Source organism: Leuciscus leuciscus, assembly GCF_965113295.1.
Source record: "Leuciscus leuciscus genome assembly, chromosome: 19".
NCBI classification, from domain to species: domain Eukaryota; kingdom Metazoa; phylum Chordata; class Actinopteri; order Cypriniformes; family Leuciscidae; genus Leuciscus; species Leuciscus leuciscus.
The window spans coordinates 25,667,255-25,682,329 of NC_138743.1; the positions used below are offsets into that span (position 1 = coordinate 25,667,255).

At 38.0% G+C, this 15,075-nt stretch overlaps 1 protein-coding gene across 2 annotated transcripts in view; it reads left to right on the forward strand.

Moving 5' to 3' along the window:
• Positions 1-15,075, forward strand: part of fndc4a (fibronectin type III domain containing 4a) — a 29,719-nt gene that overhangs the window by 13,091 nt on the left and 1,553 nt on the right. For both annotated transcript variants that reach the window (XM_082146933.1, XM_082146934.1), the window contains exons 3-5: positions 3,465-3,669; positions 10,319-10,408; positions 12,620-12,753. In XM_082146933.1, coding sequence (XP_082003059.1) covers positions 3,465-3,669; positions 10,319-10,408; positions 12,620-12,753 — 429 coding nt within the window. The remainder of the gene's footprint in view (positions 1-3,464; positions 3,670-10,318; positions 10,409-12,619; positions 12,754-15,075) is intronic.

The following is a 15,075-nucleotide window of genomic DNA, read 5'->3' on the forward strand; positions in this document are numbered from 1 at the left end:
TTAATGGCTGCTGTTCCGTAAATCTTCCACAAAGACTGGAAGACCTCCTTCTGCAGACACCATTCCCCTGGTTTCGGCTCCAAACAGGTAAGTAACACACTGTTTCAGCAACTGGGAATGTGTGCATCTCTGACTGTCAGGAAGTGTTTGTTTGCTCACAATAGAAGCACTCTCCTCAACTGGAGACAGTGTAGGGACCTCGTGCCTCCCTGGTGGTTGATTAAAAATACCACTGTGGTATTGTCCATTGGAATGGACGAAGATGCAAAAGGCCCTGCTGGATAACTGATGAGGTCGCAGTGAGAAGGCCTGCCAGTTGTAGGAAGCTGAAAAAGGGAAGCTTACAATGAACCTGGAACCTTGCTAAGGTCTTCCGCAATACCTGGTTTCTGCCATCTTTGATGGGGACTCTCATTGACCTGGAGTCCCAAGTGCATGCCCAGAAAACACACTGACTGGTGTCAGGTTAGGGTGTTTTTCTGAAGGTTTACCCTCAAGTCCAAGGTAACGACATGAACTGATATGTCCTGCCCTGAAACATAAATTAAAGGAACCTTCTGTGGTGTGGGGCAATGGGAATATGAAAATATGCATCCCTCAAGTCCCCAAAGGTGAACCACATTCCAAGCATCTGAGGTCCAGGATGTGCCTGAAGCTCCCATCTTTCTTCTGGTCTAAAAAATATTTTGAGTGGAATCCCCTGGGGTGAATGGGGTTGGCGGGCTACTGGCTCTATCGCACTATTCTCCAACAGGTTTTGGACCTCCATCGATAGGGCAAGGGACTGACGAGGGTCCTGGATCACTGTAGGACAGATATGGGTGTTGCTAGGGGTCTGCGACGCCTACTGTAGACAATAGCCTTTCTCAAGTGTGTCGAGATGCCGCTTGTTGTCTGTAATACCGCTCCAATGATGTAACTGAGAGGTTGAAAAGTGTCCTGCCACAGACCCTAAAACACTAGCAACAGTATGGAGAGTTTGTAGGCATGTTGGTGGCCTAATCCAAGAGTGAGATACCTCTCCTCTTGATGACAAGCCAAGTTGAGTATCTTGCTGCAGCAGCCTGTAAGATTGCCCCTGTCTACACTGTTGTGAAGTTGAATGACGTAAAGGCATCCGGGGCAGCGAAGTTCATGTTTCAAGGCTTCATCTGGATATACCACTTGGGAAGAAATACATGGCACTACAGGAGGTATGCTACAGGGCACTACAGGAGGTATGCTACAGAGTCCTCCTGGGCTTCGGTAATTGCTGTCAGTGTGCACGCTACTCAATTCGGCCTGGGTGAGGGAGCCGAGGGAAATGCAGAGAAGACCACTTCGGTAAAGTCAAGACTGCTAGGTATCTGCAAGTCCTCCGGCCATGCAACCGGATGATGCAAGAGGTTTGAAAGGCCCAAAACAGGAGGAGGTAGGTCCAAAGTCAACCTAGCAAGGAGCATCTTGATTGTGTCCTGTAGCGAGAGCACTACTGAAGATCGAGCACATTGAAAGCCTGAGCCCTCATCACTATGAAAGCATTGAGACTGAGAATTATCCAAATGAGCATACTTTTGGACTAAAAGCCTGTAAATATAACAAAACACAGAAAGGTGTCAGCAGTTAACAGGTTAATGTAACATTTCCCATTTCAGGACTAGCAAAATAATTACAACTTACTCTCTGTATAGTGACGAAATGCGAGGTGGGTAAACAGGTTGCTGGTATTGCCCCCTTTTCCGCTCACTGTTCATCGGCAAGTCCTGCAGACTGGGCTGATTAAGGAGTAATTTTCTCTAAATCACAAAAACTCCCATACTGGCAAGCTTATTTTTTTTAAGTGTGGGTAGAGTTTCTCCTCTGTCTTATCGGACGACCTGATTTTGCAAAGCAGTAGTATCTGCACGCGCTGCGTCATCTGCTTTATGACAGATGGTAGCGTTAAGTTGCAATACCGCCACCAATTGTACATTGGGATGTCAACCAGGTACTGGTGCTGGATTATTTACGTGTCATAATATCATATGTGATTGTGTGCTATTAATTTAAAATATTATGGTTATCGCTAATACCGGTATATTGTCACACCCTTAATTAACACAATATCAAAATTTCATGTTTTCAATATCATTTATTGTCAATACCGTCAATACGTATATCGCGATACGCCTATTTCACATTCAAACAATTACAAATATATATGTCAGTCATGTTATGCAATCGGTTGTCTGCACATCTGTAATGGCTTTGCAGGCGACACTCACAGATGAATGCATTATTAATTTAGTCAAGGACTTTAATCAGACCTCCCCCCCCCACACACACACCTACTGTACACCTAGAGGCTGCTTCAGAGCTCAAGGGCAGAGGAAAGTGCTTTGACTCTATTCACAGACTTTAAAAAGCAGCCGAGGCAGAGCTAAATGCAACGTTAAGTTAGAGAGCAGAATTATAGCTGAAATGAAAGGCTGTCGTGTTTGGCTCTCAGAGCTTAAAGAAGATCCTTTAGTGCCCTAATGTGTGATTTATATATTTATTAAGTGACCTCTTAGAAAGCCCTTACTGTTACTTTATTGCTGACCTCTAGACAGCATGAGCTGTTTGAAATGTCAGCGAAAACCAGCCTAAAGCTCTGTAGGTGATGTTTCAGATCATGTAAATTCAACAGGAACCTTGAAAAGTTTTTGCCGTTTGAAAGAACATCTAAATCTAGGTAGTTTAGACTAGAGATGGACCTGGACTACAAAACAGCTAATCACAACCCACAGCATATAAATCCCCAATATTCATACTATTTAGGAACAGTGTGCATTTACTCCTACAGTAAATTGTTACATATTTAGAGATTAGTTATAGCATGAGCAGAATCATCATGCATCATTCAATTTATTGTTAAAGGATGTAACTGGAAACATTTGTGAACGTCACAAATCGTGAAAGGTAAATTTTTTGCAAAATGATGTGTCTGTATTTTTAATTAGGAATTGTCATAATACCAATGACCTATGAATTCAAAATAATGTTATGAATAATGAAGATGTCTAAAATATGCATTTAGTTAATGGATTTAGAAAAAACAATAAATAATCAATAAAAACACCAGTAATAACATTTCTCTACGGTCCTTCTGCCCCAATTCTAAGGAGTGCGTCTTACTCTCACATTTACTTTTCACTTCAAAATAAAAACCTTTTATAGTTATCGTTGTTGGTGTGAACGACCCTTAATTCAAATGTCAAGAACATAACCATTCAGTAAATGTGTTGAGATTTAATTACATCTATGGTCAAGAAGACAATTTTATTGTTGTATTACTTATTGTTTTACCCTACCTTACCCTATAAATGCAAATTTAATTTGCGGTCTGCTTTATTATATAACATGCAGTACATAAATATACATATAATATAAATATACATCACTGAACCATAACATAATTACAGCTTCTTCTGATCTATACCAATCAAGTGGTTTGACTCTTTCAGAGAATGGACGGCAAAATGCAGAGGTTTATCAGAGAGGTGAACACCACCAGCAGATCCTGTGTGCTGTGGGACCTGGAGGAGGAGATGAATTACATCATCCAGGTTCAGTCCATCGGCCTGTACGGAGAGAGTCAGGCCAGCAAACGTATCCACTTCAGAACCCTGAAGAAAACTGACCGTTTCCCCTCAAACAGTTCAAACCAAGGTAACAGCCCACCCTCACTCCTACACCACATTAGTATATCATTATTTACACTTGTTTTGATGCAGTCCCTCATAGCTTGACATTTTGTGTGAAACATAAAATGTGAATAGGGCAGTAACCGTTTACATTCTCAGTGGATTCTGCCATTGTGTTTAACAGTTCTCTTTTCTACAACCCAATTAATTATTGATGAACACTTCACGCATGGATGCAGGTAGACCTGGTTATTGCCTCTCATTTTCAGCACCAATTTCTAATCAGCTCGCTGCCTCTCAGGGGATGCTGTATATTTGGTGCTGTGCGGCACGAGCGGTGATCCTTAATAGCAGGCCATTGAGTGGATTATTAACACCCATTTCAATGTTGTGTTGATACGAGATGTTTTTGAGAGATTTTCTCTTCTGTATGAAATCTAGCACTGAAAAAAGCACTGAAAACCAGATAAATCAAGCTGCCTTCAACATGATAGTAGCTATTTTTGCCAGCCATGTTGAGAACAACAAAACATCCAGATAGCTTGTGCACACCAACGCAAATGGAGCGCTCGGAATTAATCATCCGAGCATTCAAAGATGCACGTAGTTCAGAAAACATGCTCAGTATGTCATTAACGCTCTCCTGCCTTAAACTGAAAAAGCACGTTCAAAGCATAATATATATCAGAAGACTTTTTAGACTTCACGTTTGACTCTTGCGGATACAGGAAGGTGTGTAATTAAGTAATTTTATTGAAAACATTTGATTACATAGAGCTTCAGTTCAATTGAACTACATTTAGAATTATTTCTAAAGCTTCCTTAATGATTGCATAGGTAAACATTTAGTTTCTTTCATGTAGTTGCTTTTGTAGGAGTTTGGATTTAGCGTCATCTTGGCTGACAGCAGTGTACAGTATAAAGCCAGTCTAAAATTCATCAAACTGAAGAGTGAATGCCTGTCTTTAGAACTGCCTGAACAGAAGAAGCCTGGACTTCAACTTCAATGAGGCATAAAGCATAGATGTTTTTCAACATCTTCTTTTTACTTTTTCTTATTTTTATAGTGGCTGAAATTCAAGGACCTTTAAAAATATCTCTCATTCTCTTTATTTTTCTGGCCTCTCTCTTAAAATTTTCTAGCGCAGTACACTTGAAAAAAATAAACATTTTGATACATCTTATAAAACTGTTTAATAAATGTTTACAATGCTTTTCATGCAGTCATAATATAATTGTATCCATCGACAGACATGAAAGCATTTGTGGAAGTTGTGTATCCAGATGTCATGCAAGTAATTAAGTAAGAGATAATGCTGTTTGACATTCATTTGCACAAAATACATTTATATTGATATGTTTGTTTTGTGGTAATGACTGGCTTGCTGTAAGTTATTCAGCTTGTTATACTTGCGATGTGGACATATATTTTGAGTTGAAACTTTTTATTATATTACTTTATTATTTATTATTATACTTATTTTTCTTTATTTAAATACATTTAAATTATATTTTTTATTAGAATTTTTTTAAATCATCCATCTAGATTTTTTTCTAAAATGCTTGTCACTGTACTTTCTATTCAAGTCCATTATGCTGTGATCTTCCTTTATTATTAATTGTTTGATCCTTCTTATCATATTTTTTTCTCTCTTTTTTTCACAGTGTTCAGTATTGAGGGTAATAGTTTAAGAATTGGTCATAGAAAAAGTCATATAGTTCTTACAAGTTCAAAATCTTATAAAAAAATAATTATCTGACACAAATGGCTCCATTTCCTCAGAATGACTTTGAAATTTCCTCCCGGAGAAAGAATTTAACAAGCATAATTCAAATACAGACATTTACATGTTATAAACCGAGCACTCAGTTCATGACCCAGTGATTTATTGCATGTTCAGAGGAGTTTTAAATTAGTACAGTCTTTCTCGATGCATTCATGCATCTCTCTCTGTTCCTATATTAATAATGAATCTCATCATGATGCAACACCAGTTGAATACATTTTCCAACCCTCCCTCCTCCATCATGCAGTGCATGGATTTGAAATGAGAAGCAATAGACTTAGCAGGGAGTATTTGCCATCTGCTTACAAACAGGAAATCCAATGCAGAGTGCTGCTTTTCAAAGTCAACTTGCCATAATTGCCTAAGGAATCTGACAAATATCTAAATAAATCCGAAAAGGAAAGAAGTAGTCTCCATAGAGATAATGGAAAGAGAGAAAGGAAAAGTGAGCCAAGTCATTGAGTAATGTATCTTGTTTTGTGACTTCAGACAGTTTCACCTGCATCTCTTAGGTATTTTTGGCCAATGCTTCTCGTGTGCTGTCAGACTGTGCTGAAGATGATTCCCATTGGACTCAATTACTGTGATATTTCAAAGAACTGCGTCTGTAGAAGCTGTGTCAATATCAAAGACCTGGGCCCTGCAGTTCTAACAAACAAACCTGTGCATCCTGATGAGGAAAGACCCATCACAATTACAACTAGAAAGACAATAAACATGTTCTAGCAAGCACAATGCTTTCTCTTTGATGATCAATACAGATCAGGCACTTAAAGGGATAGTTCACCCAAAAATCTAAATTCTGTCATTTACTCAACCTCAAGTTGTTTTAAACCTGTACTGTATGACTTTCTTTCTTCTGCAGAACACAAAAGAAGATATTTTGAAGAATGCTGGTAACCAAACCCTTTTGACTTACCATTGACTTTTATTGTATGGACAAAAAATCCTGAGACATTTCTCAAATTATTTTCTTTTATGTTCCACAGAAGAAAGTAAGTGAGGGATGGAACGAAATGAGTGTGAGGAAATGGTGAGTAAATATATAAAGGGGTGAGTAAATATCCCTTTAAAGGGATAGTTCACCCAAAAATAAAAATTCTGTCATTATTTTTGCAAAAGAAGATATTTTGAAAAATGTCTCTGTACATTTTATCCATAAAATGGAAGTCAGTTGGGTCCAACATGTTGTTTTGGACCCTATTGTCACAGTATGGAAAAAATCTTCTTTTGTGTTCCACAAAATAAAGTCATATAGTAGGGCTGTAGTACTCGAGTCCGGTCTTGGACTCGAGTCCGGACTCAAGACCGTTTTTCTATGGTTTCGGACTTGTCTCGGACTCGCTGGTATTCAGACTCAGACTTGTCTCGCTGAATGACATATGAACATTGCCGATGTAATTTCTGAGTCATATCACTCCATAATCTGTCTCTCTTTTAAATGCCTATTCCACGATGCCTATTCCAAAAAAAAAAAAATTTGTTCTTTGAATTAGTCAATTATTTTAAATAAAATTAAAATCATTCATTATTTCATTATTACATAATGATTTAATTTCTATAGGCTATATTTTTTAGCAGACTTTTTTTTCCTGTCTTGACTCGGACTCTAACCTTTTTGGACTCGGTCTTGTCTTGGACTCGAACCTCTTTGGACTTGGTCTTGACTTGGACTCGACTAGTCCTGGTCTTGGACTTGTCTTGGACTCGACAAAGGTGGTCTTGACTACAGCCCTATCATATAGGTTTGCGTTTACATCTGACACAGATCTGAATTTTTGGCACACGTTTAAACACAAAAATCCGTATCTGTGCAGAGCCTCCTCCAAATGTGGTTTTTAATCAGATACATATCCGATATCTGGACATCTGACCTATGTCTAAACACGTGTATCCGGTTCCCCTTGGAATTCCAAGCCACCACAAGGCGAGGGCGACACGTTTGCCAACAAAGCTAGATTTTTATGGTTGTATTATGAAGATGATGTTCCTGTATGCGCTCACACAATTGAGGTAGAAAATTTAGAAGAGATTACGCATTTTGGGGAGTAATTTTTGCAGTCATGTCCAAAGTGAATGTAAACAGGTGGGACTAAAAATCAGATATGGTCTAAAGATCAGATCTGTGCATTAAGACTTGCAGTGTGTAAACAGCCTATAGGGTTTGGAAAACACTAGAGTCAGTAAATGATGACATAATTTAAAGTGTTTTTGTGTTCTTCATCATGAGAATGTCACAGTGATGCATACATGTGCAACAGCATCTTTGAACTGATCCCAGCTAGTGGAACTAATGAGCAGATGTCTTGCTTTGGTTACTTGGGCCAAAGAAGAAGCGAGGAAGCATTATGTTGTCTGCCGTTATAGCAGCCCCCTTTAAAGTTCTCTTAAGGGCCCTCCTGTAGAGCTTTTGGAACGTAACCAGTTAGATAAACAGCACTGCGTCTCACATAAGGCTCTTATCTCTGTTGAGAGAAGTGGCAAGGTTATGTTGAACCTGCTTAATGTGTGGAGCACAGTATTCATTTTCCACACATGAGTGAAAAACCTCTACACTTATCATTATAAATATTCATGGGAATGATGAGAGGAACGTTTCGCTGTCTTCTAACCTGATTCTTTAGTGGTGGAGAATGTGAAGGGGAGCGGGCGCTCATCTCTGTACCCGTTACTTTTTCATTTTATGACAGCAGGTGTCTCAGTGTCTTAGCCGCTTTTATCCAAAAAAGACCAGCAATTGGGAAGAGTGGTGCTCTGGACCAACTCCACACAGGTTAAAAGATACTTGGGGGAGGAAATGGGCCTGAATTCAATCCCTTTAACACTGGATTAATAATGAAGACAGATGGCTGGTTAGATCAGGCTGAGGTTGGGCTGTGGTGGGGATTGGGATGCTGGGATACATACTTGGGGCTAAACAAAAGTAAAATTAATCACATAATGCATTCTGCATTGAATTTTGTATGGTGGTGTGTGTGTGTGTGTGTGTGTGTGTGTGTGTGTGTGTGTGTGTGTGTGTGTGTGTGTGTGTGTGTGTGCTATAATTCTTTTAAACACAAACAGTATAACATTTTAAAAGTGCCTCATTTAAATGATTTAATTTTATTTTGTGCTTAAAGGGATAGTTCACCCAAAAATGAAAATGATGTTAATTACTCTCATGTCATTCCAAACCCGTAAGATTTTCGTTCATCTTTGGAACACAAATGAAGAGCTTTTTAATCTGACAGCTTTCTGTCCCTCCATTGACAGCCTACGCAACTACCACTATATTTACATTTTATGTTATATGCGACTAATCGATTTGACAGCACTAAAATGTATTTTTTTACACTACCGTTCAAAAGTTTGGGGTCAGTAAGAATTTCTTGAAGAAATTACTACTTTTATTCAGCAAATGCAAAGTGACAGTAAATACATTTATAATGTTAGAAAAAATATTTGTATTTAAAATACAGTTGTGGTCAGAATTAATGGCACCCCTGGTAAATATGATCAAAAATGGCTGTAAAAAATAAATCTGCATTGTTTATCCTTTTGATCTTTCATTCAAAAAATTCACAAAAATCGAACATTTCATTGAAGTAAAAGAATTGAAATTGGGGGGGGGGGGGGGGGGGGGGAAAATCACATTATGAAATAAATGCTTTTCTCCAAAACACGTTGGCCATAATTATTGGCTCTTCAGTTCACCCCACTTATTTTCTATAGGGTTCAGTTTAGGGGACTGGGACGGTCATGGTAGAAGCTTCATTTTGTGCTCAGTTACCCATTTTTGTGTTGATTTTGATGTTTGTTTTGGACCGTTGTCCTGATGGAAGATCCAACCACGGGCCTTTATACAATTTCTAGCAGAGGCAGACAGGTTTTGATTTTTTATCTGTTGGTATTTGCTAGAATCCATAATACCATGTATCTGAACAAGATGTCCAGGACCTCCAGCAAAAAAAATAGGCCCACAACATATAAGATCCAGCAGTATATTTAACCATAGGCATAGGGTACTTTTTATCACTGTTTTCACCAAACACATCTGGTGGGTTTGCTGCCAAAAAGCTTTTTTTTTTTAGTTTCATCTGAGCTTAGAAATCTCTTTTTAAGTTCCAGTCATGTCTGACAACTGAATATGCTGGAGTTTGTTTTTGGAGGAGCGAGGAGGATTTTTCTTGAAACAGCATGTGGTGAGGGGTTGTTTGATTTATTTTTTAAGGCTTTCTGACCCCCAAGACTCAAGTAATCTCTGCAGTTCTCCATCTGTGATCCTTGGAGAGTCTTTGGCCACTCAAACTCTCCTCTTCACCGTGCATTAAGACAATATAGACACACGTTCTCTTCCTGGTAGATTCGTAACATCTTTAGTTGATTGGAACTTCTTAATTATTGCCCTAATGGTCAAAATGAGGATTTTCAATTCTTAAGCTATTGTCTTACAGCCACTTTCTATTTTGTGATGCTCAACAATCTTTGGATGCACATCAGAACTAGCCTATATTCTTTGGTTTTACTCATGATTAAGGGAATTTGGCCTTTGTGTTTCCTCATATTTAAACTCCTGTGAAACAAGTCATAGCTAGACCATTTCATGTTCCTAGTCATCCTAGGTGTGCTAAAAAAGGGTAAATATTAATGGGAATATACTTCAGAGATATTTTACTCGTAAAAAATTCTAGGGGTGCCAATAATTGTGGCCAATGTGTTTTGGAGAAAAACATTTATTTCATAATGTGATTTTTTTTTTTTTTAAATACATTTTTTGATTCATGACCACAAGAATAAAAACTGTCCACTTTTAATTTCAGAGTTGGATCAGCGATGACTGTATCAGCTATAAATGAGCATTCAGTTCTCAGTACAATCACTGACAGATGATCCTCTGTCTTCTAACAGATGACCCAACAGTCCAAGGCCTGGATAAAGCTCGACAGCTGCAGACAGGGGAGATGATCATCATTGTGGTGGTGCTTCTAATGTGGGCAGGTGAGACACTGATGTCAGCTCAAAAGAAATAAGCAGAGTCTGTTCATTCTTTCATGACCGTTTATATCTACTGAGAAAAACTATGCTTGCAAACATCATCTCATAAATTATTAAACTGCGAGAGAGATGAGTCTTAGAAAGAGAGTGCGGATCATACGTTTTTCTTTGATTTGCTAATGGTTATTCATTTTTCACCTGAATAATTTTAACATCACTTGAATTAAATTAAATTGTACTTGAAATTCCACTATGCATGCCAGCCCTAAAAAGCCTTGCGAAACCATAATATGCATTAAACTGATAAAATATGAAATGTACTGCTTGAATTTTAAGAAGGGCACAGGAAATAGAAACACTTCTCTCCCGTAAGGCACTGAGCCAGTCTGCCTCACTGTCACAAAATAATTCATGCGCTCAATTGCAACTGCCACTCCAGCAAACAAGGAATGTCTTCGCACCGCTGGGCTTTGACTATTGAAAGGAATTCTGTCAGCCCCTCTCAATCCAGAGGATGCTGGATGTGTGCAACATGAAGATCAGGGGCAGCCCCTACACCCTGATTTAAAAGAGACTCCGTCAACCTTTACACTTTTTTTCAAGGATTTACACTTAAAAATGCTAAAAATTATTTAATTTAATCTATATGAAACAGAACCTATTTAAAAATTGGCCCTCAGCTTTTGACGTCTTTAATTAATGAACATGTCAACTCCACGTAAAAATACATATTTTTTTTTTATCCCTTTAAAACCCTTTATCTGACCCTTAGAGTTTTTTTTTTTTTTATCTGACCGAAATGGTCAATGACGTCGTTAAAATATTTTCTGTCATCAGAGCCTCAGAATTAAACTTTTCCTTTCCTTTTCCTTATTTTGCTCAATAGCTTGTTCTGGTGTTCAGGACTAATAATGTCTGTCCTCCTTTCTCCTTATTTCCTCACTGTATCTGAGTGGACCAAGTTCAAGTTCATCTAACAGGTGACATTGAAAAGCATTCAGAAGTTTGGTGTCAGTAAGATTTTTTAAATGTTTTTAAAAGAGGTCTTTTATGTTCATCAATGCTGCATTTATTTTAATCACAAATCCAATAAAATCTGTAATATTGTGAAATAATATAAAAATTGAAATGAATTTTTTTTAAATATATTTTAAAATATAATTTATTCCTGATGACAAATAAATAAATTCATTTCAGCAGTCATTACTCCAGTCTTCAGTGTCACGTGATCCTTCAGAAATATATGAAGAGTTCAGATGCAAAAGCCTCTAAGTACCATCTGAAATTTTCTTCTAGAATGATCATTTGTATCAAGCTCGTATATTTAAGTTCAGTAATTTCACTTAAATGGCAATGAAAATTACCTATGAATTGTCATTTAAGTGAAATTACTGAACTTAAATATACAAGCTTGATAAAAATGATCATTCTAGAAAAACATTTCAGATGGCACTTAGAGGCTTTTGCATCTGAACTCATGCTGATTTGCTGCTCAAGAAATTTTTTTTTTTAATCATGTAATAATTTATTATCAATGTTGAAAACAGTTGTGCTGCTTAAAATTTTGTTGAAGCTGTGATGCAACTTTTTCTGATTCTTTGAATAAAGTTTAAAAGAGCAGAATTTATTTGAAATGTAAATCTTACATTAGATGTAAATGTAGTAATGTAAATGTTACATTAATATAAATGTCTTTACTGATCAATTGAATGCAACCTTGCTGAATAAAAGTATTCATTTCTTATATATATATATATATATATATATATATATATATATATATATATTACTGACCCTATTAACACTAATCTATGTCGATACATTCAGCACTTTTTTCCACTGAGGAAGACGTTTTGAATATTTAAAGTTACTGTATGTTTTCATTTTCAAGCTATTTAATCTCAAAAGGTCAAGGAAAAGTTTAATGGCACTACACTGTATTTTAATGATAACTTTTCATTGAAAGCTTTAATGATACTGTAAGATTCAAAGTTGGGTTGTATACATGCTGAAAGTGCTGAGCTACTTAAGAAAATGGGCCGAGACAGAGGTGAAATGGAGGTAACATGGTTACAATTTTGTGATTCTTCAGTGTTTGTGTCTTAGGGTTGGATGCTTCAGTGACTCTATTAGACCTATCAGTCTGTCCTGTCTCTCCAGAGCTTTGTAGAGTTACATTAGAATGACGACTCTGTGTCTTTTTTGTTTCTGCAGCCGTAATTGCCTTGTTTTGCCGGCAGTATGACATAATAAAGGACAACGATTCCAGCAACAGCAAAGAGAAGGCAAAACCATCCTCAGAGAGAAGCACACCAGAGCACCACAGCGGAGGTCTGCTGCGGAGCAAGGTGGGAATCTTTCTCAACTCAACGTCTTGTCTAAACCACACATCCCTTTTAAAGAAAGAGGAAAATCCTGTTTGCCACTTACTTACTTTATGTCATTCTACTCACCTGTTCATAATCACATCATCTATGGCGCAGCCGATTGGTTCCTGCTGTATCAGTAGCCAATGAGCTCGCTGCTCAACCTTCAACTACTTTCAACTACATTTGCCTTAGCAGTGCAGCGCACTTCAGAAACCCTCCACCTTCCCCAGCTCCACCTGTATAGATATGCTACGGGTAATTCATGTATGCTGTACAGCAGCAGCATGTCTTACTTGCTCACAGCAGCGTGTCGTGTATGTATTGGCAGTAGCAAGTCCCGTACTCGCTATGCAGCAGCAATAACCAACAGCAGCAGCGTAGCAGATCTATTACGCCAAGACCAAACATACAGCATTGTCATATCTATTACCATGTCAAACACTCCGAGAGTTGTCATAAAAATATTTCTCTTCATTGTGAAGGAAATCGCCCTTGAATAAATGTAATAGCCTTTAAACGAATGTGCTGTAACAGATTTTCAGATATCTCCAGTTTTAAACTGTTAATTGCAATGCAAAACAAGCTATGCATCTGTGCTTTCCCCCACAATTCCCCCTGTTTTCAAAACACAGATTGAGTTGAAATTACATTTCCCGATACATTTCATTAGCTCTTAATGAAAAGAGGACAAGGAAAAACAACCTGATCACTTTAACACCTGCGGAAAGACTAAGACAGAAAGCAGGAAAGCATTAGATTGCTATCCATCTCACTTTTCACAAAGATTGTCTGCCCAGGAACTGCCAATTGATAAAACCTCTGATTGATCAAACCTTTTTGTTATTTGTCGGATGAAACCTGCCAGCAATGAGGGATGAGATCGAACACTATGGCCTGCATTCCCTGACTCATGTGAAAGGCTTCAGGGTAGCACTCTGTTGTACAAGTATTGTGAGATCAACTAAGCCTATGGAGCTTTACTGTATATTTGCATAGGCAATGCTAGAATTCACTGTTTGGCTTTGATCAGTAATGCTGAGTGGTTTGCTAGAGAAAGTGTGTCAGTGTCCCAGAATCATTATTTTGGTTTATGAATAAAGAATAGTCAGGCTGGGTTTCGATACAGATTTTCAGATTCTCTTGAAATAATTTCATTCTGATTAATTTAGGGCTATCGCAGTCACATCTTTTTGAACTAGTACGTAGTTAAAAGAACCAGCTCATAAGAATCAGACTACACTTTGCACTATGTTTTTGATTCATCTGAGTCATTAGTTCATTAATTATGACTACACTTGTTGAGTTTAGTGTTTGCATGCAGCCTTCAAGGACAATCCAACTTGAAGGCCTTTTATTGTCATTTTGCAGAACAAAGTATTTTTATTGAATTCAAAACAGACTGTGATTAAATACAAACTCACAACTCAAGGTAAAATATGATTTCTTTTACCGTAGTACTGAATATTCAACAGTGTGAAAAGCAGTGCAGGAAACATTGATACAGAAAACCTTCTAATTTGGGATATAATGAAAACAATAATTTGAAGGGCGCTTTTTTAACAATCTAAGCGTATAGTCTAAAGCGCACAGTGCAAGTGCACTTAGGGCGTTTCCAAATCCACTTTTGCTAGTTTAACGACGGGAAAAATGGTCAGGAATGTTTTGGGCGTAACGTGCAATAAACCAATCAGAGTCTCATATCCCATTCCCTTTAAAAGCCAGTTGCGCTCGCGCTCGGATTTGCTATTTACATGGCGGAATTTGCAAGCGGAAAAACGTACCGGTTCTACAGAGAGGAAACTGAAGCGCGTGAGCAGACCATCTACGGGACAAAGTGTACGCGTGTTGTGGACCTGCCTATAGGCGCATATTACTAACGCGCTCTGTCAATAACAAAAAAATATTGCGCCATTGACTTTAGACCAGGTTTCAGTTGGTCAATGACGCAATCTATTTCAGTTGCCTCAAAATAGCAATGTGCCAAAAATGTGCCTGAACACACCTCATTTTCAGACCAGCACGCCCATGGGCGCACAAGGGCACAAATGCATTTGCTATTTAAACAACGTGGAGCAGGGCGTGAAAATGATAACTGTGTCGGGCTAAAACTAGCAATAAACACTTGCGTCTCGCCCGGTGCTGCTTTACGCTGGCTGTATGATAGGGCCCTAAAAGTTAACAGAGCCCAGATTATGCATTTTCGTGCAGTCAGACCAATTGTGGGATTTTTAAGAATCAATATCAGAATGGTTTAAGTTAACCCTTAAATACATGAATGTTTCCCCAATCATTATTACATAT